The 27893-nt window shown below is 39.8% G+C and overlaps 1 protein-coding gene across 1 annotated transcript in view; it reads right to left on the minus strand.

Annotated features, from left to right (window-relative positions):
* Window positions 1–4970: 4970 nt before the first annotated feature.
* The window catches only part of ADAMTS5 (ADAM metallopeptidase with thrombospondin type 1 motif 5), a 41709-nt gene continuing 18786 nt past the window's right edge, over window positions 4971–27893 (minus strand). The window contains exons 3-8 of the mRNA XM_075770198.1: window positions 19916–20083; window positions 13657–13940; window positions 10944–11127; window positions 10327–10502; window positions 9299–9474; window positions 4971–5822 (exon numbers count right to left, since the gene is read on the minus strand). Of these exons, the coding sequence (XP_075626313.1) occupies window positions 5249–5822; window positions 9299–9474; window positions 10327–10502; window positions 10944–11127; window positions 13657–13940; window positions 19916–20083 (1562 nt within the window). The 3' untranslated portion in view covers window positions 4971–5248. The remainder of the gene's footprint in view (window positions 5823–9298; window positions 9475–10326; window positions 10503–10943; window positions 11128–13656; window positions 13941–19915; window positions 20084–27893) is intronic.

Genomic DNA, 27893 nt, shown 5'->3' on the forward strand with positions numbered 1-27893 from the left:
CTATCACTGAAAACTTGCACTTGTAATAACATCTTCTAAACCCCAAAGCTACATTTTGTGGTGCCAGCTGAGGACCTAATAACTTCTCTTATGTGAAGTGTCATTACTGGTACACACGATAAACCAGAAAGATCTGCATTTGCAACGTTATTCAAAACAAGAATATTGAACTAGCTTTATCATACAAGCTAGTATCAGTGTACCCACAGTAAGAAACCCTCTTCAAAATGTTACCAATGACAAGTATGAATGCAATGATGCACTCTGGCAACTCTATAAATTACTTCATTAAAAAAAAAAAAAGGAACAAACCTCTCCAAATGGGCAACTTTTTTTCTGAAAATTGCAACCCATGCTCAGAGAATCTAATTTTGGCTCTTGCCACAGGCACCATCTTCCTCAGTGACAAAGAGCAGCACAGCATTCATTAGCACGAGGAGGAATTCACCTAAACGTATTGCTGAAAACCTGCAATTACTGGGGTTTCACCCTTACAAATCCCATTTAAAGCCTGCCCTAAAGACTGTCAAAGTCAAGGCTTATAGTCATTCCCTGACATTTTGGAGTGGGTCTTAAGCGAGGAAGCATCGCCCACTGGCCATCACAAATTAATCTAAAGCCTGGTGGCTGGCTCTGGGTCCTCGGGAGTGCCCGGATGGCAGCAGACGTCGGGCGGAGAGGCTGAGCTGGAATTTAACCTGTGTGAATGTGGGCACCGGTGAGCAAGGCAACTTTCAACAGTTTGAAATAGGTTATTTGCAGTCTGTAGTACCGCCCTTACGGTGAAGTGGCTACAGAAGTCATTTGTGCTGTCAAAGAAACTGACTGTAGAAAAGCTGTAGGTTTGTTTGCATTGCTTCCCTTACACTGGACCCAATACAAGTTCCCTTGAGTTCAGCAGTAGTTGGACTGGATGAAAAGTGGAAGCACACAGATACTGTTATTTTCAGGGAAACACTGGGAATGCATGCTTTGCTGGCTTTTTTGCCTCTAACTTTGCCTGATGTGGTGCAAAGAGCTAGAACACAATGAAGTAAAACATTGCAAAGCCTTCTGAATAGGACTTTTGATTTTTTTATAGCCATATATACATACTTATATATGTATATAAATGGTGGAAGGACTGAAAAAATAGTTTTAATGGTTGTCTTTGTAAACCAAGTCATACATTGTTTCAGCTATATTTTTAAAGAGGCACACAAGTTTCTCTGTAGTGTTTTCACTTAAACATAAGATGCTGCACGAGAGAAGACTCACTTGCCACCCTGACAACCCAGAGAAACTTCATTCACATGTAGAGGACTCTCATTCACTACAAGCCCGAACTTGCTCCCATTGAAGCAAAGGGCAAGACTCCTACCAGCCTCGGTGGTAAATCACTGAGGCACGCAGCATGCATTGCACGCGCCTGTGCAAAGCAAGTCTGTTGACCGAGTTCTTTAGGAGCTGGCAGGGTTTTTTATTTTTTTGGTCCACAGACCTTTGTGACTTGCTAGTCGAGAGATTTTAGAAGTGAAGCGTAACAAGGAGCTTTGAGCATGAGGTGCCACAAAATTAAAGGTCGACAACTTCTCTAAGAAAAAGATGGTAGCAGAAAAAGAATATACATCTATACAGTGTGCACACATGTATACACATATACTCCTGTTTCATGCAGAAAGCTTTCTAAATAAAAACATACAAAAAATAACCAGTGCCATACATTATGTAAACTCACAAGGCGTACTTTCAACACAAATTTGAAGCATAAATTAAAAGAGAGCGAGAAAGAGAGAGACAGAGACGATAGCAAAACATATTAAATATAGAATTTGCACAATTGGTATTTCTGTTAAATAAGAATAAATAAATTCATTACATCCGTTCACATACCAGTTGTAAAAACAATAAATTATTTTATTTTTTCAGTGCTGTGTTGCTTTTTTTTTTTTTTACAATTGTGATTAATCCACAAGACTATTCCTTCTCCCCCTTGTGATAAAACTGTTTCCACAGGAGGGCAGCTAAATTTAATTTCTTGTATACAGTCAGACCAAAGATGATAGGCCACTTCCTAGTGAGAATGTCTTATTTGAGAAGCAGATGCTCTAAAACCCACCGATGCTGAGGGGTCCAACTCCACCTAAGGGCACTGGAGATGTGTCCCAAGTAGTCGGTAGTGAATTTAACATTGAGGATTGTTTCTGTCTATGCGAAGAGCAATACTCAGGGTTTCTATCCCCTAGATGCATTTTATGAATCCTGTTTGGCAACACTCGGTAGTAATGTAAACAATGACACCACAGTGTGAGTGACAAGGCATTTAGTTGAGAACAGAAGTTGAAATGACAAAGTCACATACCTTGCACCAATGTTTCATCCATCAGTTACATGAAATAGCTACAACTGACAAAAGCAAGGTTTGGAATTGGAGTCTGTTTACAAAGAACAGCTAAAAAGCAAGTGTTAACTAGAGCAGGCCGACTTAGTTTATCTTACACTTTTAGGGTTGCGTCCTTGGTCTGTCCCCTTTGCCCTCTCACCAGACAAAGGCAGCTGCTTTTCGCTCACGCTAATTTGCTTCATTAGTACACTGGTGAAAAGGGAAAAAATCACTATAGTGGTTTGTTCTCATATTTATTTCTTTTTTATAAATAAACTTTTTCATGAAAAAAGATACTCTTGATCTAAGGAAGCTTTAAATTTTTACCCGCGTATGGTATTACTCTTCTGGAGTCTGAATAGCATCCAAAAGCTGTACTCATCCTGTTGTACATATAATAAATTATCACTATGATGCAAACACAAATACTTGCACATTCTGTCTCTGTTATGATAAAACACAGGAAAAACAAATGCCACAATACAGCAGCTGTATGCTGAGACAAATGTTAAGTCTATGCTGAGACACATTAAGTCTCCTTATTTTTCCTCTCATGATGGTTTCTATTTGTTATGAACTTTTTTGAGAGGTTCTAGAAGATGTGTAATACATATATGTGTAAAAATTAGATTACTTGAAAGGAAAACAAGACACTTCAAAGTGATCTTATGTTAATAGGTAGCGAAGGCATAAATCTTAATTTTCCAGAACTCTGCAAATATTCAGAGCCTTGATCTTGGTTCTTAGGGTGGGACCAGAGATTAAGTGGGGAATTTTCCTCAAGATCCACAGTTTTGCACAGGACTACTCCTAATGAGGTGGCCACACCATTCTTGAAAGTGGAAGACGACTAGTAACATTCTTTGGTAATTCACTTACTTTGACAGAGGAGGAGGCCCTGCCCCTATTACTGTTTATTTAGAACCGGGTACAAAAATAGATCCTTTTCCAGGTTTCATACTTGTAGATGTAGCAATTCTATGCTGTTTTGAAATCATCACATGCTTTCTTAGAGTTCATACAAACATGCCACAGTTGCAAAAACATGTTTGTGTCAGCCTGGAGCAAGACCTGCCCTTCTTGCTACACATAACAACAAGTTTTCTCAACTGATTTCATGATTGGGATTTTCAGAAGAGCCCGGGGTATTTTGGTGCTCGAGTACCACTGACTTACAGCTGTGAGGCTTGTCTGAAAATCCTCCTGCAGCCTTGTACTCGCCTGTGTGGATGAATGAAGGAATAAAAGACAGATGGGATTCTATTTTCATGAGCATATTATAACCATTTCTTTTGGTACCTGTTTTTCTAGGCCTTAATTCAAAGCCTGCTGATATAAAAGGAAGCAATTTTAATGGGGTTGCTGTCAGGCCTCCACCTGTTACCTGCAGAAGGTGAAATGCCCATCCTCGGTCACAGAACTTCTACCAGACAATAAGGGGATTTGGAAGTTGCTGCCAATGAAAATTATTACCAGCTACTGCCTGTACTGTGGAAACAGTCTTATTGATATCGGGCAAGTCATCCACATCCTGATGTGGATGGACTTCCTAGTGACCCCTTTTCCTCCCAAACGTGGTAGATATACAAAACGTGAATGCCTTCTATAGCTTTAAAAAAACCCAAACACACAAACACACAAAACAATCAAAAAAGACAAACAGTTACAAACTTTTGCTGGTAAGATGAATACCAGAGTTAGACATGATGGACAAAACAGTGATAAAATATTAACTGCTTGCTGTGTTTTTTTGACCTTTATAGCCTCTTCAAAAGATGTAGGTACATTACACATTGTTAGATTCAAGGTGGAAGCCATAGAGAAAACAACAGAGAAAGCAGCTGAACACAGCCTCAGAATATCTGAGTTAGAAGACACTTGATGATTATCTTACCTGTAATTTTTGGTTCTCTAACGACTTTCTACAAAATACAGTATGCCTTTGTTTTATGGAAAGAAGAAGCTAGCAGCTATTGTTCATCCACAACAAGGACCCCAAGCTGTGACACAGCTGGAAGTAGTGGAAGGTTTACAAGGAAAGTGTACACAAATTCCTTCTAGCAGCCAAATCCTCCTTCTGTGCGTGTCTGACATACACATGGTGAGGACTCGCTAATGGTGCTGGTATTGAGCAACGCACATGTGGGGATCCCTGCTCTGCAAGCTGCTGCAATGCTCCTGAGAATTTCTGGGTGGAAACACAGTATTTGTCATAGAATAATGATCTGCTGTCAGGAAATTCCTAGTGTGAAAACGTTTCCTTTTGTCAAAACCAAAAGAGATTACTTTTTAAAACCAGCAGCAAGCTCGTCATTTTCCAGTAAAACATCTGCAGCCCTTTCTGAAGAACGGACCGAGTCCACAAGGGCTGCAGATATACTTTGGTCAATCACTTTGCTTATGCAGTTTGTCTTTTGATTTTTTAATAGAACCAAGTGATATAAAGTGACGTACCAAATGAAAGATATTTACAAAACAGTATAAAATAAACTACTGTGGTATCGTGGGTACACGTGATGTTTTCTAAGGACATACTGTATTAGAGGTAGGTGAAAAAGGGGAGATGATTCTGTAACCTTCAAATATCCCAGGATCCTCCATTCACTAGTTTTTCTTCTTTTGCATTATTTTATTTTATATTTTTGCAGACACAGAGGGCTTATAACAACTTTAATGCTTAGGTTTTTTTGACATATTACGATCACCCTACTATTATTTAAAGCAGTGCACATCTTCATTTGGTCCAAATAGGCAGATTCTGCCCATAATTTGAGACTGTATGCAAGTACATTGAAGCCTTTGCTTCTCTCTGTCTGGGCAGACCTAATACCAGTATGTCAACAATGGCTTAATCAAACCTCTTTTAAAGAAGATCGCAACCACAGGTTAACACTTTTTCAACAAGCACTGTTTAAATGCTGACGGTCTCTGAGAGAGAAGACATCCCTTAGCTAATTTTCCATGCCCGTCTTTGCACTGGACAGTCCTGGTGTGCCACCCTGTGTCGCATGTTCGAGAACAAGAAAGCCACGGCCCCGTAACCCAGCGGGGTTGCATGAGCTGTGGAGTTACTTTGCTGCTGCCGCTGCCACTGCTGGTGACAGAGTTATTCATTTGCCCTTGCTTCTTTGGCACGAAGAAACTATAGCGGACGTCCACTGGTTGAGTTGGATCAGTCGCAAGTATCTGTACAATAAGAACCTCTTTTGTGGCAGAGTGTCCCATTGCGTGCAAGAAATCATCTTTGTGACTCCAGCCGCTGTAGTTCATGACAGTCCCATTGATGTCAATGATTGTTTCTGAAGTGGAGATCATATATTTTCCATTGACAAGGTACTCACCATTTTTCTTTTTCAGGGCTAGGTAGGCAGTGAACCTGCTCTGGTCCTTAGTCTTGAACTGCCGAACTTTGATGTGAGTCGCCCCTTCTGGGATTTTCACTACGTCGGTGTAGCCCTTGCTGAATGAAGGGAAAAAAAAAAAAAGAGCATTCAGTAGCTAGCCCGAAATAAGCCTCAAGTCTTACTGCAACAGTGCCTAATGAAGTCACTGGCATGACACATCTTGCTTCATTTTAGTTCAGGCCCTGAATCCATCTGGCTTGAGGCTCATCTAAGATTAATTTAAGCAGGTTCCACTGTTTGTCTATTGTATTGTTCTTTATATGCTTGAAGAAATTTCTACTGCACTTATTTCAAATTGCTTAATCTTTAGCTTTAGTAACGATTTTACGTGAGTCAGATACAAGAGAAATGAACAATAATAGATAGCTTATATATTTCAGCAAAGGGTGGGAGATATGAAATACAATGCACGCTTTGCCTGCCAAGGAAAGATAATGAGATATGCATTGGTTACAGCTGTTTCTTGCTGTCTTTGCTATAATGATGATTAAGGAAAGCATGAGCAGAGTAACAGCTGGGTAGAGGTACCTTGGGAACATTTAAAAATACTCTTGATCACTGAGAAAAAATTTGTTTACTTTGAAATTCATAAAGCGGAAGATTAATCGTCAAGTGTCTAATATGAGGTGTGCCCAAATGTTTAATTTGTACCATCACAGAGTTCTGTCTGTTGCTGCTTACAAAGTATCTTAATTCAGATTTAGAAAAAGATATTTAACTCTTCTACCAAAAGTGCCAAGTGTTCAAAACCTGCAAGTGTGCTGGAACTTATCGCTATCTCAAGCTTGTTATTTATTTTAACTTTACTGATACATAGAAAAAAATCTGAAGACTACATATAGCTATAAGCTACCAGCTGGACTTTGGAGACATGTATTTTGATTTCTAAACCTGTGACAAAACCATTATGCAAGTACCTCACATCTGAAAAATTTAGTGCTGAAACTTCCAGAAAAAAAGGAATGAAAAAATATATTAAAAATATATAAAAGCAAAGGGGTCTCTTTTGGGATTGTTTAAAGAGCAGACTGCTAATTTCAAGAATTTTTGGCTGCACAAGCAGAGACTGCACAGACTACAGATTAAACGCTTGTACTATTCCACTGCTATTTCCAGCAGTTATGAGACAACGACTAAAACTCTATTGATTTAGCACCTCCGTAAAGCTGAAGGAATATGGTGCGAAAAACAGGTTGGGGGAGACTCTGCTCTACAGCACTGCACAAATATTTTTACATAACAGTTGCCAAAATAACTCTGTTAAAACATGTTATTAAAGTTACAAAATCAGTTGTTCAAAAACTAAAAGCAATGCTGCAGAATTCAAGTTGTTTGCACAAAGAACTATAACACTCCACGTGCGCAAAGAAATCACGTGCAGCCTTAATTCTCCTCTTTCCTAACTTCTGACAACTTGGCTTTTAAAAAGTTCTTAGGAACCATGTTTTTCAGAAGATTATGTTTTGACTACTTTAAAAGAAAAAAGTACAAACAAATGCTGTTATGGCAATTGTCTGCAAAGGGAAATACTAGTTTCTCCTTGTACATTTAATAGTTTCCCTGTATGTTTAATGTACAGTTTGGTTTATAATGGACAGCAATGCAGGAGCTGCTATTTTTCAGTGGAGAAAAGATAATTTTCCTACAGCCACTGCCCTTTTACATGTAAAACCAGACAATTAAGATTTCACTATTTTAATGAGAGGTTTAAAGTCAATTACTCACATAAGGGAATTGTCTCAAACAGTATTTCCAGTAAAAAAATCCTTGTCACTCCAAAATTCAATCAAAATCAAGTTGGAACATACTTGTTACTTACAAGTTGACTATTTCTTTCTAAATGGCGCAACTTTTTGAATGCATGGAGGTTGAATTAATATTTTACTCTCTGACCAGTCTCATTTCAGTTAAAGGCATGATTTGAGGAGTAAGATGGTAACTTCATAGGAATAATTATAATAGAATCTCTCCATTTTCAAGTGTATCTATGCTACAAATCTGGCCTCACTGAAATTCATGGAGTCCCATTAACATTTTTGCTGGAGCCTGGATTCCAGCACAAGGATCATCACTGAATCATATGAAGTATATCTCACGCTGTCTTCTTCATTTAGACATCCCAGACATTTCAATATTTACAAATTGGAAAAGATTTGGTTTCTATAATTATTAATTTGGATGGAAAGTCATTCTTTTTGGCAGAGGTGTTTTGGCATCTTTAGGTAAATAATCATTGGTTTACCAGGAAGAAGATTAGTTATGTTTATTTTTAGGTTAAATTCACTCTTAAAGTAATTTTTGACTGCTATTAATCAGTATATTGAAAATGTATAGAAATAAAAGGTCATTTCAAGAGTCAGATTTCAACTTCTGGTAGCTTTCAATATGCTATGTAAGAATTTGGAAGATATAAAACAAAATCAAGTTTACGTGCATTTTAAAAGATGGTACACTAATGCAGTTGCAGACGCTGAGTAGAAACTGTAAACTGAAAGTTTCTAAGAGTAGATCACTACAGCAGTCCTTTAAGACGTTGGAATCTATATAAATGATAATTAAAAATCCTGATTTTTTTATGAATCTTAAGAATTGAAGAGGGAGGGGCATGAGAGTTCAGAGAGAAGGCAGACTTACTTCATACTGGTATCTCAGTGCAAAGCTTACTGCTGCCCTCAACATGGTCAGGGAAAACCATGGGGGCAGTTCCTTTTATTTTACTTGTATTAAGTTTTGTTACAGCTAAAAGCTGAACTCTGATAGAAAAATGTCTTATGGATAACTGCTTTTAAAAAAAATCCATCTGGAGATCGATATTATGCCAATGGACATGAAGGTATATAGCAAATGCCATGTTTAAGCCCATGTTTACTTCTGACATCTCATCTAGTCATCTAAGCTCCATGTATAGTCAGCAGTGTGAAAAGGTATTTTTAGGGTATAATCCCCCTCAGCTATTAAGGAAGACTTTTACAGATGTGCTCTAATGCTGTCTGCTTCTCTCCACTAACTACACAAGGAATCCGTGTCACTATATCAGGTGGGATGTCCTCATTGTCATTCAAAGTCAGCTGAGATGAAACACGTTCTCAGCATCTATTTGCTAACCCAGCATCATCTGGGAAACACAGAGTTTCGGATACACCCAGATTATTGTGACCCTAACAACTTTCTGATTCACTCCTCTCTCCTCTAGAAACCACAAGCCATCTGACCAGCAAGAGTAGCAGAGCAAGATGCTACGCCTTATTCTTGGCAAACTTCCTATTACTGGGTGCTCACCTGTATCACCGGCACTTTGTATCAGAAAGGGACTGGGTACAGTGTTTTGCCAGTTCGCTATTTGCCAGTTTCGGGGCATTGTTAAGAGGCCAGCTGAAACCATCTGGAAAGTGCCATAAAGGGCAGGCAATGTACTTTTTATCTCAATCTTCATATGAAATTAAATTGTGTTTAGAGACAGAAAGCAAGCAAGCAGATGGCAGAGTTACTATTTGCAGAACAAGATAAATTTACTAATACTGAAGATCAATACCTCTTTTTGGTAAAGGTTCCCATGACTTTTGTGCAGCTGGAATTGTCTCCTCCACACACCCCGCATTTGTCATACTGGAGCTTTGAACCAATGATCCCATCACAACCAGTTCGTATGCATTTTCCCCGGACGCAGACAGAATTACTGTACGGTCGACATTCAGTACCATCAGTTACCTAAGCAATCAAATGACTGTTATTTAAAACTACCATGGAAAAGATTTGCTTTTGTGAATCTGACTGGCAAAACCCAGCTACTTATTTATGTCACCCACACAGAACAGAGTGCCTACTCTGACAGCCCAGACTGAATTTCTCTGATGTTCCCAGCACAAAAGCAGATGAAGTTCAGCAAAGGGCTGAAAGCAATAACAGATAACTCCACCGTAAGACACTAGAATGACCCTGGCTTTAAGGAAGATCTCACAGCTTATTATTAGTAACAATAACGGTACTTGTAGATAACCTTGCATTTGAACTATCTACATCTAATTGTTACCTTCATAACATTTAGAGGCAGAAAACGGCAAGTGTAAGCATGGGAGACATTTCCGTTCGAATTGCATCTGATCTAACGAACTGACTGCAAGTCACATCTATACTAATTGGCTAATTATTCTATATTAATTGGCTCCATAAGAGTTACTCTGGACCCCCTTAATATAATTCAGGCTAAAACACATTCTTTTACTCACAGTACTCTTTCTCCTCCAGAAGACCCCAGAATGACAGATGACTCTCCAGGAAGAAAGCCCTTTATCCACTACCGAAAAGAAACTAGTACAGAGCGCACTAAGAGCCCCATACTTGTCATGAAGCCACATACTGAGATGTGGAAAAACTTATCTCATTTTAGAAGCCAATTCTGGTCCTAATGTATAACCAGTAGATCAAACCACTAAATTGAATTACACAGTTAAATCTTTTAATCGTACGATTAACTTCTTTTCCCTTGCTGTAGGGAAAGATTTCTAAGATACAGGACATTTCTAAACTGGAGCATGAAATCATGATTGGAGATGCCGTTACCTTCTGAGAAAATACCACGTAATAGCCTGTTCCTTTGGCTCGGCAGGTGAGCTTGCAAACGTCTCCGGGAAGTACTCCAGCATACTTGGGTACCCATTCAACAAATGTCTTGACACCCTTTGCATCAGACTGATAGCCATTTCTTGCTTCACACTGCTCTTGTCGAAAAGATTTAGCTGTAGAATTATTCACATTATTAGTGACTATTTCAGACCATGCTACCATGCTGCAAATATCATTATGCCCATCTATTATTCCAATTTCTTTCTAACAGAATTTTAAAGATAACACCACTTCACATCTTTACTTAGAACTGGCCTTCAAATCCTTCAACTGTTTTAGCTTGGAAATCTTCCCATGACATAAAAAGCATTAAAGCACTAAATTTTGCATTGTGGTTCATCTTCCAGGACTGAAATTTCTTTTCATTCAAGTGTCCTTTCTGTATGTGGTCAGGGTAGGGGAAGAATTACGCTATTGTATTAATAATGATGAATGTCTTGCCTTGGTAAATACATTTTGGAGGAACCACAATGGACCTTTGTTGTTTCCTTTCACAGTAGATGTTCAATATTTGCTATCTATGAACACAGAGGCTGCAGCATGAAGGTACTTACCATTTGCTGGGCAGGGTGTGACGTTGCAGGAGCGGTAGATGGCCCTCTTGCCGGTGCAGTACCGGCCGTTGTTTCTAGGAGCTGGGTTATTGCAGTGACGATAAGCAAACTGAACTCCACCACCACAGGTACGAGAGCACTGTCCCCAAGGTCCCCAGGACCCCCAGTTACCATGGCTTGAAGCCTGAAATATATGGAATAGTGGGAGGTAAGGACATCATCCACATGTGAATAAAGGTGCTATATCTCAAAGACACTGCTAATGTTTTCCTCAACTGAAGGTGATTCCTTGGTCATTTTAATCAGGGATAAAAGGCCTTAGCAGCCTTTTCACAGAATGACAGAATCACAGAATGGTTTGGGTTGGAACCCAAGGGACTTCAAAGATCATCTAGTTCCAACACCCCTGCCATGGGCAGGGACACCCTCCACTAGACCACGTTGCCCAAAGCCCCATCCAACCTGGTCTTAAACACTTCCAGGGATGGGGCATCCACAGCTTCTCTGGGCAACCTGTTCCAGTGCCTCACTGCCCTCACAGTAAAGAATTTCTTCCTAATAGCCACTCTAAATCTACCCCCCTTCAGCTTAAAGCCATTACCCCTCGTCCTATCACTCCATGCCCTTGTAACCTGTCCCTCTCCAGCTTTCCTTTAGTTCTCCTCCAGGTACTGGAAGGCTGCTGTAAGCTCTCCCCAGAGCCTTCTCTTCTCCAGGCTGAACAACCCCAACTCTCTCAGCCTGTCTCTCATGAGACCCCACCTGGACTACTGCATCCAGCTCTGAACAAGTCCCTCTACTGGGGACTTTCTCCCAGCAGAGTTAATTTCTTTTACCTGCACATTGATGACATCTCATTCGGCACTGTGCATGCAAAGGCAATACTAGGCCTTGCTCTGTGCAGCCAACTTTAGCCTGTTTCATGGAAGACACACATGCACCAGAAATAGTGTCCATAGTCTCATGTGCTGCTCATTTTTTTTTACTATTCTCACCAATAGGCTCCCTTACACTAGCTCCAGGGGATTCAGCTGCCAGGATTGTGGTGGGTTGACCCTGGCTGAGGGCCAGGTGCCCACCAGAGCCGCTCTATCACTCCCCTCTTTCATTAGACAGGGGAGAAAAGGTACAATGAAAAAAAAAAACAAAAAAAAAAACCTTACGGGTCGAGATAAGGACAGGGAGAGATCATTCTCTAATTATCATCACGAGCAAAACAGACCGAACTTAGAGAGGGAATTCATCTTATTTATTACTAAGCGTATTGGGTCTGGCTGAGATGGAGTTAATTCTCCCCACAGCAGCCCTCATAGTGCTGTGCTGTGTATTGGTAGCTAGCAAACTGTTGATAACACACCAGTGTTTTGGCTACTACTGAGCAGTGCCAGCACACATCAAGGCTTTCCAACATTTCTTTTTCCCCAGCAGCAGGCTGGGGGTGGGCAAGATCTTGGGAGGGGACACAGCTAGGACAGCTGACCCAAACTGACCAAAGGGATATTCCATACCATATGATGTCATGCTCAGCAGTAAGAAACTGAGAATAGGGGGAGGAACAGGGCAGGGGCATTCGTTGGTTTTTTTTACAATGTTTGTCTTCCGGAGTAAGGGGCACGCTTACTGAAGCCCTACTTCCCAGGAAGTGGCCGGACATCGCCTGCTGACGGGAAGTAGAGAATAATCTTTGCTTTTTGCTTTGCTTCCGCGCGCGGCTTTTTGCTTTAGCTACATTAAACTGCCTTTATCTCGACCCACGAGTTTGGGATTGTTTTTTCTCCATCTTCCTTTCTCCCCTCCCTGCCTTGCTGAGGAGGCGAGTGATAGAGCGGCTCTGGTGGGCACCTGGCCCCCAGCCAGGGTCAACCCACCACAAGGATACATTCATAAGGCTAATCTATGATTAATTAAATGCAATTATTGTGATTCTTAATTACTGACAAGAGATGTCAGCAACTCTGGTAATTTGGCTCCCTAAGAAGAGTATTGCAACAACTTACCGGTGTTGCATGAAGAACTATATAATTCTATGAAAAAGGGTGTTACAAGGGCTGTAGCTTTATTTGAATGACTCTTATAGTTTGTAAATATCTCCACAAAGCTCTACAAGACCGTGCCTCTCCTGTGGCTATAAGAGAAGGGGCGGTGCTACTGTCTACCCAGTAAATTTAGAAGTATCTGAACTGTGCAATTGACAGCTCTCAAGAGCGCAGGGACTCTTCAGATGTATAAAGCTGACAGAGGAGAAACTGTCACTGGAGGTATGAACTTTTCTGCTCCAGACATTACATTCTGGATGAACTTCACTGATCTTTCTCTTCAGTAGAGTTAGGGTCCTGGGACCTTTTGGATAAGGGCTATAAAATCAATTTACAGATTTATCTTGCAGTCCATTGCCAAGAAGTCAGGAAGCTATGAATGGGTCCTTGACAATCTGTCCATATGTCCTGAGATCTGACTTACTGAATGGGCACATCTGAAGGGATGCTCCCAGTTTTTCAGGAATGAAGGCTTTCATATTTCAAGAAGAAAACATGCTTCCTGAAGCTCAGCAGCATTTTTACTATATCCCTCACCAGTAACACTCCAATCACATGCTAAAAAATAAGGCAGCTTTCAATTTGACTTCCATAAAGTCCCTTTCTCTCCCACAGAAATCAGCGCCTTTGAGGATCACGCCTTCTAGAATTCCCTAGAGTCACAGCTGGCAACTTACTGAGTAGTATTTCTTCTTGGTTTTGTCAACACATTTTCCCTGGAGGCATATCCTCCCTTTTCCACATGGTGTTCCCTCCACAGCAGGAAGCTTCTTAGTCAGACAAACCATCTGACCTTGGCGCACAACTGCACACCAGAGGCGAGAGCACACATCCATACCGGGACACACTGTGTATTCGGGCCCAAACGCCAGTTTGCACTGACGAATGGCATCGTAGGTTTGTCCTGGAAGCTCCTCAGGGCCCATGATCTGCTTTCTCGGTTGGTCCAGTAAACAGTTACCTAAAAGAGCACACCAATCTGTTACTACTCATTTCCTCGTTTTCTCTGCAGTGCTGCAAATCTGTCAGTCAAGTTAGGCAGACCAATAATGACAGTGAATCTCATTCAAAGGATGCTGACATGACCAGAAAGGCTCTCTGAAGTGTCATCAGGTTTCGAACAAGGTCATACTACTATAACTGTGTTCTCGCCGAGCAGCACACCAGGTGTCGAGCTGTCTGTTTCCAGTCTGAGGGTGTAAATGAGTTTTACTCAGGTCCCTTTAACCTTTCATCCTGGTTTCCTTTATTTGAATTCACTCTGAACACATTCCACTCTATTTATCAATTTGTGTTTTAAGGAATGATCAAGACTCATGGCAAAGTACGCAAAGTTGTCATTTGAATTTTGAGATAGAATCTCAGAAATGGCAAAGCCTCTAAAGGGATGCCAGAAAAATCACAAAAACCAGACTTATAGCCAATGAGGCATTTAAAAGAAAAAAAAACCCCACAACCCAAAAAACCTCCCCAACAGATCAAAGGAAATGTATAAGCTGCATATCAAAACTAATGTTGGTGATAAATCTGGACTGGGCTTTCCTTGTAAGGAATGATACTTGGCTGCTGCTGCTTCTGGAATTAGTTTGAAGAGGGCTATCCATTTTATACAAAAATACATAAATAACAGAAAAAATAGAAAAAAATAGCATAAAGAATTGAATACGTGTTTTGAGATATATTGCAGAGGTCAAGATTTGTCTGGCACACTCTAAAAATGAGAATTCACATTTAGGTCCTAGAAGATCTACTGATAGCTTTTTTTTTACTATCGAAAAACTTACTCGTTGACATGCAGAACTATTTATTCAGTGCAACCTCTTTTACATTTCATGAAAGGGATATGTGGTCTGGGCAAGCTTCATTTATCCTTGGCCAAAATAACTTACCACAATTTACCTCACTTTGGAACCTACACCAGTGTTCTTCAGTTGGATCATGGGTGAAAAAAGGCTATCTATAAAATCCTCACTATTTACACAAAAATGGGATAGAATGTCAAGCGATGGCAATGAATTCAAACCAACCAAATACCTCATCTTGCAATGGCTTGTGTTTTCCCTCTAGAACACACAGTTACTGCAACTGTTCTTTTCTTCCTCTAAAGTTTAAGGCCAATTAGCGAAATCAGCCAAGAATTCTTTCTGCATCACCACTTACTACCAAAAAACTCTCTGTCTTGTGAAACTTGTTCCATCTGTCCTTTGCTGACCCTGATTTACCCTAGCCTTATCTTTAATCTGGATTACGCTGACTTTTTTAATGAAGACAAGGTGTGCCAATGTTAACCAATGAGCTGAGTGCCATAAGATAAAGATAATCAAAAGTCCTCTAGCATTCAAAGCCTGTTGTGGTGTAAAATATTAAAGTCATGGTGAAGAGTGAGGAAGCACAGATATTTTTTTTCTGGGGTTTCTGGAAAGGATATAATTCGCAAAAGTTGCTGTCAAAAATACACTCTGTAAAAGCAAAGAATAGCAGAAGTCCTAGTTCATATACCTTGTGATGAGGGAGGAAGCTAGTAGGTTAGGGCAGTGATGGGAAGGCACTAGCATGTCAACATTTAGTGGTATACACTACTATTATATATACACCGCAGTGTTTATCCAACTCCCAAGTGCAACCGTTATTCAGTATTTTAAAACATTAATACTGTGCAATAACACATAATTTTGCCATGACAGACACTGCTGCACATCACTGAGTTCTACAATGACTGACATGAGAAAAAAGAAAAAAAAAAAAAGTCATATCCTTGCATACACGTGATTTGTCAATCATTTTAGCTAACACCAGTTTGACTATCTTTCACATGTGAATAACAAACAGGTTCCACAAGCTTACATGGCAAATATGGCTTTTTTTCCCCTTCAGAATACAGAGGAATGAGATCCAAAGTTCTCCTGAATTGATATTGCTCTGAGGAAACAAGTACAATGCCTATAAATCCAGGTGTTACAGCTGTCTCACACAATAAATTCAACACTGAAGATAGGAAAGGTCCCTAAGGCTTCCCCACAGGAAAAAAATAAAATCTTTACATTTATAGATGTTGAGCTGGGTTGCAATGAAGTGTGGGTTTTTCACCACAAGCTGGTCCAACCTCCTACTTGTAATGGTCAGAAAAGACAGAGTTAAGAAGTTGGACAATGGTTCTCCCTGGTTCCCCTCGTTGGGAGGGCAGAGAGGGCTTCAATACACTACATTACACTGCAACATATAGAGCATGTATATACTGCTATTCCCATTTTTGTCCTGAGTACCAAAGGACATTTGTGTGCCCTGGAATAAAGTACCATTGTTGTCTGAAGACAGTGTTAATTGAGCCATCTCATTATCTCTCCTCAATGTTATGTGCAGTATATCTTGGGGAAAAAAAGCAGAATAAGATCTCTGCAGGAAGCAGATAACCAGGATATAAATTAATTAAAGTAGAAATAGTCCTTGTTTCAGGTTGCGCAGAGCACTGAGCACTCTGACTAAACACAATAAATGGCAAGCAATCATAGCACAGCCTAGTGGTTGGCATGACAATAAAGGCAATTAGTACCTTAGGAAAGGGTTGGCTAAAAGCAGATGGAAACAAATGGCACTGTTTTCTGGACACTTACTGAGCCTTTTCTTCCTAAATGTCAAACTGCTGTCTGGGGTCATATCATGAGTGTAAAACAAATGGTGATATGATGATGATGATGATGTTTATAGTTCTCAGAGTGGGCCTCAGGAGACAGGGAATCAGCACCTTGATCCTCCCCAGACCTCCTGGTTGACCTTGGGCAAGACATTTATGTTGGGATTTATTTAGCTGACTTTATCTGTATGTAATGCTGGTGTCTGCAATTCAGTCAGCTGTCAGATGTTTCACTACTCAGGCGAAAACGAGTTTATGGTGTAATTCAGCACCACTAATGCAACTCATGAGGTCAGTCAAACCATTGATACCATTGATTACACTCCTCTGTGCTATGATGGGAACTTAAATACTCAGTTTAGGAGTAGCTACCTACATAGTAAATACCCACATTTTATAAGATGAGTTCACTCCCCAACATCGCTTTCCAAATTTAGAAAATAGGAACATCAGTACTTGATAAAGTGATGTTAAGGAATTACAGACTCAAGACTGTGATGTTTGTGGTTACAGCAGTACAGAGTGAACATTAAATCTATATGGGAAACTTACTTAAAGCTTTAATAAGACATTGACTGTTCTTTTGTAGTAGAATACTGTTCACAGATCCGAACTTCTGGACTTCATTCACATTTCATTACGCTTAGCTGTAAGGAGCAGCAGATGAAGTGCTTTATTTATTTCCCCACACCAATGCTGCCATGCCCTGTTTTTCACAAAGCACAATTCATAAGCTCATGCCCGTTCAGAACAAAAGTCTAGTGCAAACTGCTTATGCTGCCTATCAGAGAATGGAAGAGTCTCCTCTTGTTCAGTGTTTCCCCACACAAGCGTCCTGTGACTCTGCAAAATCTCGTCACAAACATCCTAAAAGAAAGCCTGGAATATGAATATTTTTATTCTTTCATTCCAGCTGCTATCTTCTGCTTTCCTCATCTACATTTCCTGCAGCACTGCTCAAATTTACACCTGAATGGTTATGGTTTTTCTCCTCTGCCTAGCAGCACTTGAGAGATAATTCTTGAGAGAGAGAGGATTTTCTTCTTTCTATGGAAAGACTGCAGGGGAGCACCTTCTTGAAAACAAAAAGGGTGTATGCAACTACATAACAGTATATCTGCCCCAGCTAAGAAAAAAAAATGAGCAACCCAATGTACAGCACTCACTGTACATTACAAATGGGAATTATGGAGTTATTGATTTATTCACTGGCTAGAAGAAACTAAACCCAGAAGAAGTTCCCTTCCTAAAATAATGCATGTCCTTTCAGTACAATAATTTGAAGAAACTGCAATTTAAATAATTGGCTTTCATTTTTACTTCATAGATAGTGTTTATGTTATGACAAATCTTTGATTTAAAAGAAATAACTGAAAAGTTATAAACTTCAACAGAAAAGGAAGACTGTTACATAGAAAAGGCCTCTGAAGGCCTGATCTATCAAGAAAAGAGATTCCCTAAACACGGTGTATTTGAAATCACACCAATAGCATCAGTAATAAAATTAATTCCCAGAGGACTGTGGACCACTATGACAAGAAGTACAAATTTTCTGTGAATTATTTCATCACATCAATAACTCTTTACTACATGCCTGAGTGGTAACTACTCATGAGCATTAGAAAGGGCAATGTACCCTAACCCATGTGTTAACAGACTGACAGATCCTAAGCCCTTCACATGCAGCAAAGAATACATGACTTTGTGAAAAGTGTGAGCAGTTGAGGACTGCTAAACTTCATGCACAGGAAAACAGCACTCATGCTGAACAAGGAGACCATAATGAAGCTCTGAAGGGTCTGAAACTCCTACCTACTTTTACTGAAGAAAACTGGCAGAGTTATATTCTTAGATCTGTAGGACTGATTGTTACAGCCCCTCTTTACTTCCATATTGAGACTGGGTCCAGCTCATGGATAAGGGTCCAAATTTCAAGAATCCCCCAGGTGCAAACAAGCTCAAAGTGAGGCGGGTGGAAGAAATGTTCTCTTCGCTTTCTTTATTGCTGGAGAAAGTAGTTAGCTGGATGCATTGTAAAGAGAAGAAGTGAGGTCACCAAAAGAGGGAAAAAATGAGAACAACATTTCTACTCGCCTGCAGCAGGAGAGGAACAGAAGAGGCAACATAGTTCAGAGTTCCTTGTGCTCTCTAAGAGGTCCTTCATGGATGGCAAGGGAGGTCCCTTTATTTTACCCCAGTGAACTGTACTATACCTCAGTAACTAAACTCAAAAAAGCAAAGCTTTCTTCGTATGTGGAAACTAACTTGGTAATATTAGGTCAGTGCCAGAGCAATATGGACCTCAGACAGGACAGTACAGATTAATGGATCTAATAAAATTGAGAGAAAAAATGAAGTCATTCTCCAATAGCGGAAAACAGGAGAAAATATTACAGAGAGCACTGAAATTAGCCGACAAAATATTTAAAAGCAAAAAAACCTTTACATTCAGCAGACATACCATACTTTTTATCCATAAGCATTTCAGTTACCATAACAACTTGATCCATTCACTCAATTATGTCATTTTTATCTCAGCATTTTGGAATTTGAATGGTTTAAGAACTGCAGTTGCTTTGGGAGCACAATGAAGACTTTAAAATTCATTAAGAGTGAAGACTATGCTGTTTTATTACTACTTTTGGAAAATTAAAGTTTTGCACTTATTCTCCAAAGGGTAAATGACATATTTAACAAATATTAGGTACATGACTTGGAAGATAAGCTCCTGGGGCAGAAGTAATCTTTTATCATATATAGCACAGAAGAGTCTTAGTTCTTGCTTATAGCCCCTCTACATAAACTTAATAAATACAATAGCTTTATAAACATAATAAATATGGCATAATAAACATAATAACTGTCATTAATCATAACAAGAACACATACACACTGCTCATATCTGTAGTCTAATGTTAAGTGGACCATACTAGCCATTTTAATTTCTGTGAGGAAAGAGCCATTTCCTTCTGTCCTCTGCTTAAAGTACTCTCTGAGCTCATATCTGTGGCATTTGGGAAGACAAGACTAATTTCATGCTTTTAAAAAAACCTCTCCATGTTCCAAACCAAATTATTGCCAACACACACTCCATCAACTCTTTCTTTTCCCTTGCATTTGAATCATGCAAAGGGAGGGTGAGACTCTGCCAGCCTTTTAGACCTTTGCCTTGCTTTGCAAGCACTTCCAAGATAGTCCTGAAGATGAGCAAGGAATGAACAAGCAAGTATAAAATTTTCTTATTAAAAAAAATAGATCACAGTAAAAACTAATATGTAGCTGACACAAGGTGTGATAATACATACCATGACCATCATCAAAAAATTCTGTTATAGTTGCCGAAGTGCATTTGGACCAGGGTTTTGAAGCATCAATGCTAGTCAGAATGGAGGACATGAGGCGCTTATCTTCCATGGAGCCAAAGTTCTCCTCACAAAATTTGGAGTCGTCATGGGAAAGCCCAAGCAAGTGCCCTATAGAAATGAAACAAATAAATAAAATGATATGACTATCCATAATGGAGTTTACCAGCTGGAGCTCACAGTCAAGGTAAAATGAATTGTATAATTCGTTCTCAAATTTTGAACAGCAGCCCAAAGCAGGGCACTTGAAATGTGGTATCTCTTCTTGAAGACAAAAAAGCTGTGACAGTTTACACCATTCAATATAGCAAGGAACTAATGCCATCAGCTGACATGTCATCAAACTGTGCTAACTGAAACCTGATGAAGACTAAAGTGAACCGTACTCATTTATATTAGTCAACAATTTAGCTCTTACTGTTTTTCCAAATCATCTTCAGCAAGGAAGACTTAATACTTCACTCTGTAAAGATGTTCTGCAACTGTCTAGAAAGGTATTACAGTATCTTTCTAAATGGACAAAAACCCTAGTATTTATGGAGCAACTAAACAAACTGTATGTAAATTCTTAAAGTGTACTCCTTGTTGAAGGATCAAGCAATCTGAATAATGTTTTCAAATAGTATCTTCCATGTAGAGAGTTTTGTTTTGTGGGAGGGTGCTTTTTAGTATTGTTTTGGTTAGGGTTTTAGTTTTGCTGGGTTTTATTTTTGAATGTATATGGTATTGTATATTTATACTCCAGAACACAAAACAATGTGCACACAAAGCAGCACATGATGGAACTTGCAAAAATCATTAATGCCCAGGGGAGTTCAGTCCAGTGCTAGGTGAGTTCTTGTAAATGCAACAGAAACCTTTTCTGTAGTTCAGTGATCCCCATCTTCTCTAGTCTCTGGACAACAACAATAGATTGCAGGCAACACACTTTGTTCCCTCTATAAACATCAGGTTTAACTTCAATTTCCAAGACCACACCGGATTATTTCACAGCCAATTTACTATCCAAGAGGTAGAAAACTGAATGGGAACCAAAGCAGCAGGAAACTCAAGCCTGAATGTAACATTCAGTCTTCAGCGTAGGCCAGGAGATGAGTAATCAAGACATCCGGGGCTAAACCAAGAGTACTCTAATGATAAGGGCAAAGACCAGCCCATCAAAGCCACTGCAGAGAAATAAACCTGATGCCCTCAAATAGCAGCCAAAGAGACAGGTTGTATTATTCTGCAACAACTAAAAGCCTTCTACGTACCATTGGCTTCATGTTTTGGTATAACTGCTGTAGACTAGCTGTAAGGTGACACAAGTAGGGACACTGATAGCAGGGTATCATATTCTGATATCCATAGTACGTATGACAATAGTAGTAACAATAATAATACCTAAAATACAGGCTGGAGAAGAAGAAAATCAGCAAATTTTGCCTATTTGCCTGATTGATAGAAACTTGCTATTACATTGTTTTCATCTGCTTTGGGGGAGAAGTCAAGAGGAAAGAGATGGAGGCAGCACTCACTGTTGAGCTGTATCTGAGACTGGGAAAGTAGCTATCTGACCAGAAGTCTGTGTTACGGCTGCAGGAGATCAGAAATCAGGGTTTCTGTCCTGTGAGAGAGGCCAAGGTATCATCTGGCAGCCTTACTCCCAGTGATGCTGGGGTCCTGACCTAAAGATGGAGCTACAGGAAAAGTGACAAGAGGAACTTATCTGTCACTTCTAGTCATACCAATGATGACTGAGAACAGCCAGGCTGTCTTCTGCAGCTACTGGATCCCCACTGGAGAGGAGGTGAATGGAGAAGGCATTTCTCTTTTTTCCTCTCTTCCACTGATGTACACACATTTACCAACATCATTCAAATACAGCTACTGTTTGAATAATACTGTAGTATTATAAATTATTATAAATTTATTCGAGGAACCTGGGTTAACCCTGATGACAGTTAATACTGGTTTCCTGGTTACTACTGTTGCTAATTGCTACTGCAATGTTGTATCACAAGTACATTGCTGCAAAAACATAATGAATCAAACTTTCATAGGGAAGGCATGTCTAATTACTGGTGTGTTTTATATGCAAGATTCGGGCTTATTTTTTTCTGATAGGTAAAACCACTTTCCTTTGGCAATACTTATTATACGTGGGCCAAAGTCCTAGACACTGACAACGAGCGTCTTCAGGAAACGCAAAGATGATATTATTCTTGGCTGCCGTTCTATAGAATGTTATCGCTATGCTTGTATTCGTGCTAATGCACTGAATGGCACCAAGTCACACCTCATGTCTGAGAACTACGAGCAGAGCTGACAGGTTAATGAACCTCAACACATGCCTACTAGTAATATAACTAGAACCATTTTCTGCTGACATTAAATAACTCCTTGTAGCGTGTTTCACCAGTGTTCTGCTAGCTTAAGCAAACTTCTACTAGAGAGGGCTTTAGCCCCATCCCCTAGCTTCTGTTGGCATACCCCTAAATGTGCGGCGCAGCTCCCCATTTAAATCAGGACCGCACACACACTGCTCTGCAGAGCTGTTCAGGAGTTTCGGCCAGTTTCTTGTGCTTTACTTGAATCTGTGCACTTGAATATGCATGTATTATCAACCAATTATACAGCTATATTTGTAAAAAATTAGCACATCAAGCATGAAAACACCATACTGGTTGACCTACGTCTCACTATAACAACCTTCTCTGAGACAACTTGCATGCTTAAAGGTTGCAGGAAGAATGGTTTTCTATTTTATGTCCCAAGACTGCTCACAGTTGTAACCCTGCAAGAAATTACTTCACTGCAGCATACTTGTGAAATAAGGTAATAAGGTTCTGTCAGTGGAAAAGGAGTTTCATTTCTAAGGTACTAAATAGTTCTGGGTGAATAACAAAAGCTGGACGATTGTTCAAAAAGTTTGGCTGAATAACATCACATGGCTTACAATGCATGTTCGATGTAGGATGTCAATAATAGTTGGGTGCAAACTAGCAATTTGAGAACTTAATTTTTCAGAGTGCTCAACATTTTATAGCACCATTTAGAACCACCCAAAACTCCGTGATGTGAAGGATTCAGTCTTGTAGGGCTGAATTCAAGTTTCTTAACTTTAACACTCTCTGATACTGCTCTGCAACACTCCACCCATTTAAGATACAACTTTGCTCTCTATACAGATCCCTTCCTTGCATAACCACGCTTCACCTTTCATAACTTTGTTCATCTTACGTGGCAGAGATCCCACATGAGCACATAATAAATGACTTCATACAGTGCAGATACGCACAGGCCCTGTTAACACTGATGCTTCTGAACGTGCAACTTGGGCATCTCTGAGCTTCTCTGCTGCCTATGGCATTCTTTTAACACAGTTTTTCCGTGTGTGAGTTCCTCCTGGCACCAATTTAATCAGTCCTGGCTTTGGAAAGACTTTTTTGTCTTTCCTACGTGCGGTTTTCAGCCCCAGCTCCTCCTGCAGTGTGATTTGTAAGCAACCTCAGCTTAGACTACCTACTGTCAGAGCAATGTGGTCACACCCCATTAAACTATGGGAATCCTACAGCCGAGCAATGCCTGGAGCAGGCCAGGGAGTATATTGTGCTTTAGCTTGCTCCTGGCTTCCCTGCCTAAAGATGGTGTCGTTTCCTTCCCTCTGAGAGACCCTCTGACTCTGCAGAGAATGTAACCACTGAGCTGTAGATTACAGTTGTTCTTCCTTTCTTTTTCCCTCCTCCATATAGAAAAAAAAAAAAAAGAATATTCTTTAGATAAGAGAAAGGTTGCGGCCAAATCTCAAGCTCTTCACTTTGAGCAGAAAGACTGCAAACTTTTCCATAAAACAATCGCAAATTAGTCTCCCACTCAGAAATGGCTGGACAGTCTCTGTGGAGAAGTTCAGAGTAAATAAATAAAAAGAAATGCTTCTCAGGTGACTATTCAGCACAGAACATTTCATCCTGAATACTTTGGCAAAAGCACAAGAAAGTGAAACAGGGTCATCTTCTGGAAAGTGTCAAGCTACTGACTTCACCTTTAATTAGAGTGCAGCATAACTTCTATACTTAACAATGATAAATGGGGTGAACTGAGGACATACCTCATTAACAGCGTCTACTTTGTCATATTAAATCAGGCCATTGTTCTAATGCATGACAAGAACTAAGTCACTTACTTGGCAGACTTCAGCTTTTCGAGGAGAAGCTTCCCAAAGTATTTGTGAATCTCTTGTTATTTTAATTTTTTTTCAAAAATAATTAAAAAAAATCATGACAAGGTAAGAAGCAGTAAGTAGCAAATAATTCCAAAATATATAATTCCAATTGTCAGTATTTCAGCTTCTAAATTAACCACCAGTGAGGGTAATATCTGTTCATGGCATTAAATATATAGATTCTCTGTTCATACTGTTTTTCCTTTTAATTTCGTATGTATGCTTATAAACACTGTGAATGCAACTTTCAAAAAATTTTATGGAACTAAAATTCCTGATTCTTATCACAACCTAAATCTTTCTCTGTCCTAGCTTTGGCTTTTAAGGCATTCTGACCAGGCTTAAACCAGATTAAAACATATTACAAACTTACGATGACTCTTAAAACTGTTTTTGCCTTTCATTAAAAATAATTAAAATTCAAAATATCACAATGATCTGCAATCTCTAAAGACTGTCTAGCTAATATATGCTCCTTTTAGCACAGAAGTGGGAACAACAAAACACTTCTACACCTGCGCCTTTTGCCCCTTTGTATCCAAGAACTAAAGAAGGGACCTTCCTATTTGAAAAGTCTTCACCCCACCACCCCTCACATGCATGAACATGCTGGTATTGCCATATAGAGCTCAGGACATTAGGGTGGTTTCTGGCATTTACTGCTGAGGTGCTTCCTTTCATAAGAACCAATGTGAAAAAGTGACAGGTGATCCTTCAAGTGATCCTGCATGTAAGCATAACGCCAGCAAAAGTTTTGGGCAAAAGCAAAGACTTAACAAACACAAATCTTACAATGAAGGTTTCAAAAACGATGCCAATTTTAGCACCACAACATTTTGTATTACTATGCACTTTGAACCAGGCTATTGAAAAACGGGGGAGAAAAAAGGCTCCCAGCAGCTGTGTAAGATGATGACTGAGAATGGGTTAGTAGATCATCTGATGTTTTCTACTTAATGAAGCATCTTACTGGTGTTGACAGTTCCCACTGAGTGAAAATGACATAATATAATTTTACCAGCAGGATGGTGTTTAGTTAAGTTATGCTGTAGGAATGCACAAAATGGTAAAAGAAACAGATGGCAAGGAAGCAGTGTTTACCCTCGTGCAAGTGAAGAGGAGCTAGCCTTCTTGTAAATTAGTTCCTTCCCAAACAGCAAAAAGACCAACCACCTAAATGGACTGACAGCCTTTCCTCACAGCCCTCCTTCTCCCCTTGAGGAGAGAGAAGGTGTGACTACATCAGTAAACTGTTGAAAGCAGCATGAAAGCAACCTGCAGACTTTGACCTCTAATGTATTTTGGAACGTCATCTGCAAAGGCCTCTTGACACAGCTCTGTTTGTTTAGATCCTGAAGCAAGAAACGAAGGACTCAACAGCAGTCATCAGCCCCCAGATCCCAGCTCACCTGCACTGTCTGCGTTCCTGACAGTGGACCTTGCACTGCACAGGTTTCCCTACCCCAACAGCTATTGAAGGCTAACACCTGTTACAGCCCAAGAAGGAAATGACACCCCCAAAGCGTTCAGCAGGTAAATCTGGAGCACATCAGAGCTACGTTGGATGTGTGGTGAGGCATATTGCACTGCAGCCGTTTTCTTCCCAGGAGTCCTGGGAAGCTAAGCAGAATTTTGGATATTTCTTCTTTGGAATTGGCTTGAAATATGTTACTAGACTATCTGTAGAAGTTCTCCACGTCTCCAGCATGCAAAAATTACTCTAATCTCATTTATTTTCCAGTAGTATCTCAAGCATAGGAATAAAGAAAAGAAGGAGCAACCCTAACGTACCGCAAGTAAAACTCAGCTTTTGCTAAAACACAAATTGTGGTGGCTCTTCCTTCTGGAAAAAAAAACCCAATGTTGTTTATGGAAATACACAGATCTCTAGCGCTTCAACTGAACAGCATGTTAAACAACAGCTCTTGCACTGAATTTGACCACAGGACACATGCAAAGTGACACAGCATGCTAAAAAATGCTACAGGCATTGTAATTTGTTTTCTTAGAAAAGCTCAGCCCTGATGAAGCATGTGTTTTTCAGTGAGGTCATGCCTTTCACCTAATTTTCAGTGGGGATGACTGGGGTACAAAAGAAGGTCAAGTGATTTGCCCAAGGTTACCCAGTGAGTCACTGGCTCCCATGGGATCAGGATTCAGGAAGCTCCTGGCTCAACATTCCTTGTTCTAATAACCAGCCCATACCTTCTGCACGAGCCTCTCGCTCTCTCCTTTGCTAAAAAAAGACTGCATGTGGTAACTGTTGAAATAAAACCATTTCTTTCTGCATGTACTGTTTTTCTAACTTGTGCGAGTGTTTGGCTCCTCGTTAAGAACTGCATACTGATATCACTCAGAAATCCTCTTGAAGTCATGGGAATTTTGCATAAAAAATGATGGACCTAAGCAATAAAGTTTAATAAAGTTGTTTTTTATATAAAACAGAAGTGTTATGAATTACACAAGCTTAGAAAAACATGTATAGAATGTAAAACTGGTTATTACTCTTTCTTCATACTTGAACTTTCCTTCCAATTTTCTATTCTTTGACTGCTATCCATAATTTATGAAAGAAAAAAGAAAAAAACAAAAAACACTCTCTCTTTTAAACCTCCAGCCCAGAGGCAGTTTTTAATATTTCTGGCTTAAAAGAGTTCTTCAGACTGAATGAAACAATAGTCTGAAGTGCAGCTTCTTTTCAGCAGCAGACATTAAAAAAAAAGCCACAATCAGACATTCATACACCAGTCCTGCAGACTTTACACAAAACAAACTTCTACTGAAACAGCTTGTTATAGCAGACTTCTGTGGGAGATCACAGATGCATCACCCCCGTCAGACAGACAATTTGCAGGCAAGATTCTGTCCAGGCAATGAGGACTATGCAATCAGAAACCTATGTGTCCACATAGACTCAAAGAATTATTAAAAAGATGTGGTCTTGGAGGTGCACGCTACATCTGCTATCCTAATTAATGGAGCATGTAGAAGATAAGTATTAATTTTAATGAAAAAGTGGGACATGCTGACACCCATTTCACATCTGTCCAACCCTGAGTAACTCACAAAGAATATAATTCATTCATGGTAAATGAACGAACCCTGGGAGAGTAGATAGTGCAAGAATGTATAAATTACATCGCCTGCTGCCTGTTTCTTGGGTAATTCTGCCTTTTCTCTCTATTCTTGAAGTACTTTCTGCACAAAAACTACATGATCATGTCAGTAATATTTACCTGCCAAGGAGGAAAGCAATCCCTACTTTCCCCTGCAATATGGAAGAACAGGGGTTCAGGCACAGACAGCCAAAGTGAACTTCTTTTGATAATTATTATTTCGAAACATCAGGCAAAACTCATGTTCATTCTCAATTCCCTTATGGTTGCAGAGATACTGATACTTCACTCTATGTATTTGGCTTTAAGTTATGATGCTTCAGGATTCAGAGAAGCTTTTCAAAGCACAGCACTTATTTAATCTAATTCTTCATGAGGTTACGTGTACACAGCACAACTCCAGAAAACCTCTGAAAACTCGAGCAATGTTAGTGCTGGGTCTAAGTCACTTCCTGAAGTCCCTGGTTGAGAACCTGGCCCTCCACCTCCTCACTTCTCTATCAGAATTGCTTCACAGCTGCTAAGACGGTAAAGATCCCTAATCTACTCAGACTTAAAAGTAAATGGTAGAAAAAGAAAAGCTCAAGCATATTGGGAACAG

The sequence above is a fragment of the Balearica regulorum genome, chromosome 1 (assembly GCF_011004875.1).
Source record: "Balearica regulorum gibbericeps isolate bBalReg1 chromosome 1, bBalReg1.pri, whole genome shotgun sequence".
In the NCBI taxonomy this organism is placed as follows: domain Eukaryota; kingdom Metazoa; phylum Chordata; class Aves; order Gruiformes; family Gruidae; genus Balearica; species Balearica regulorum.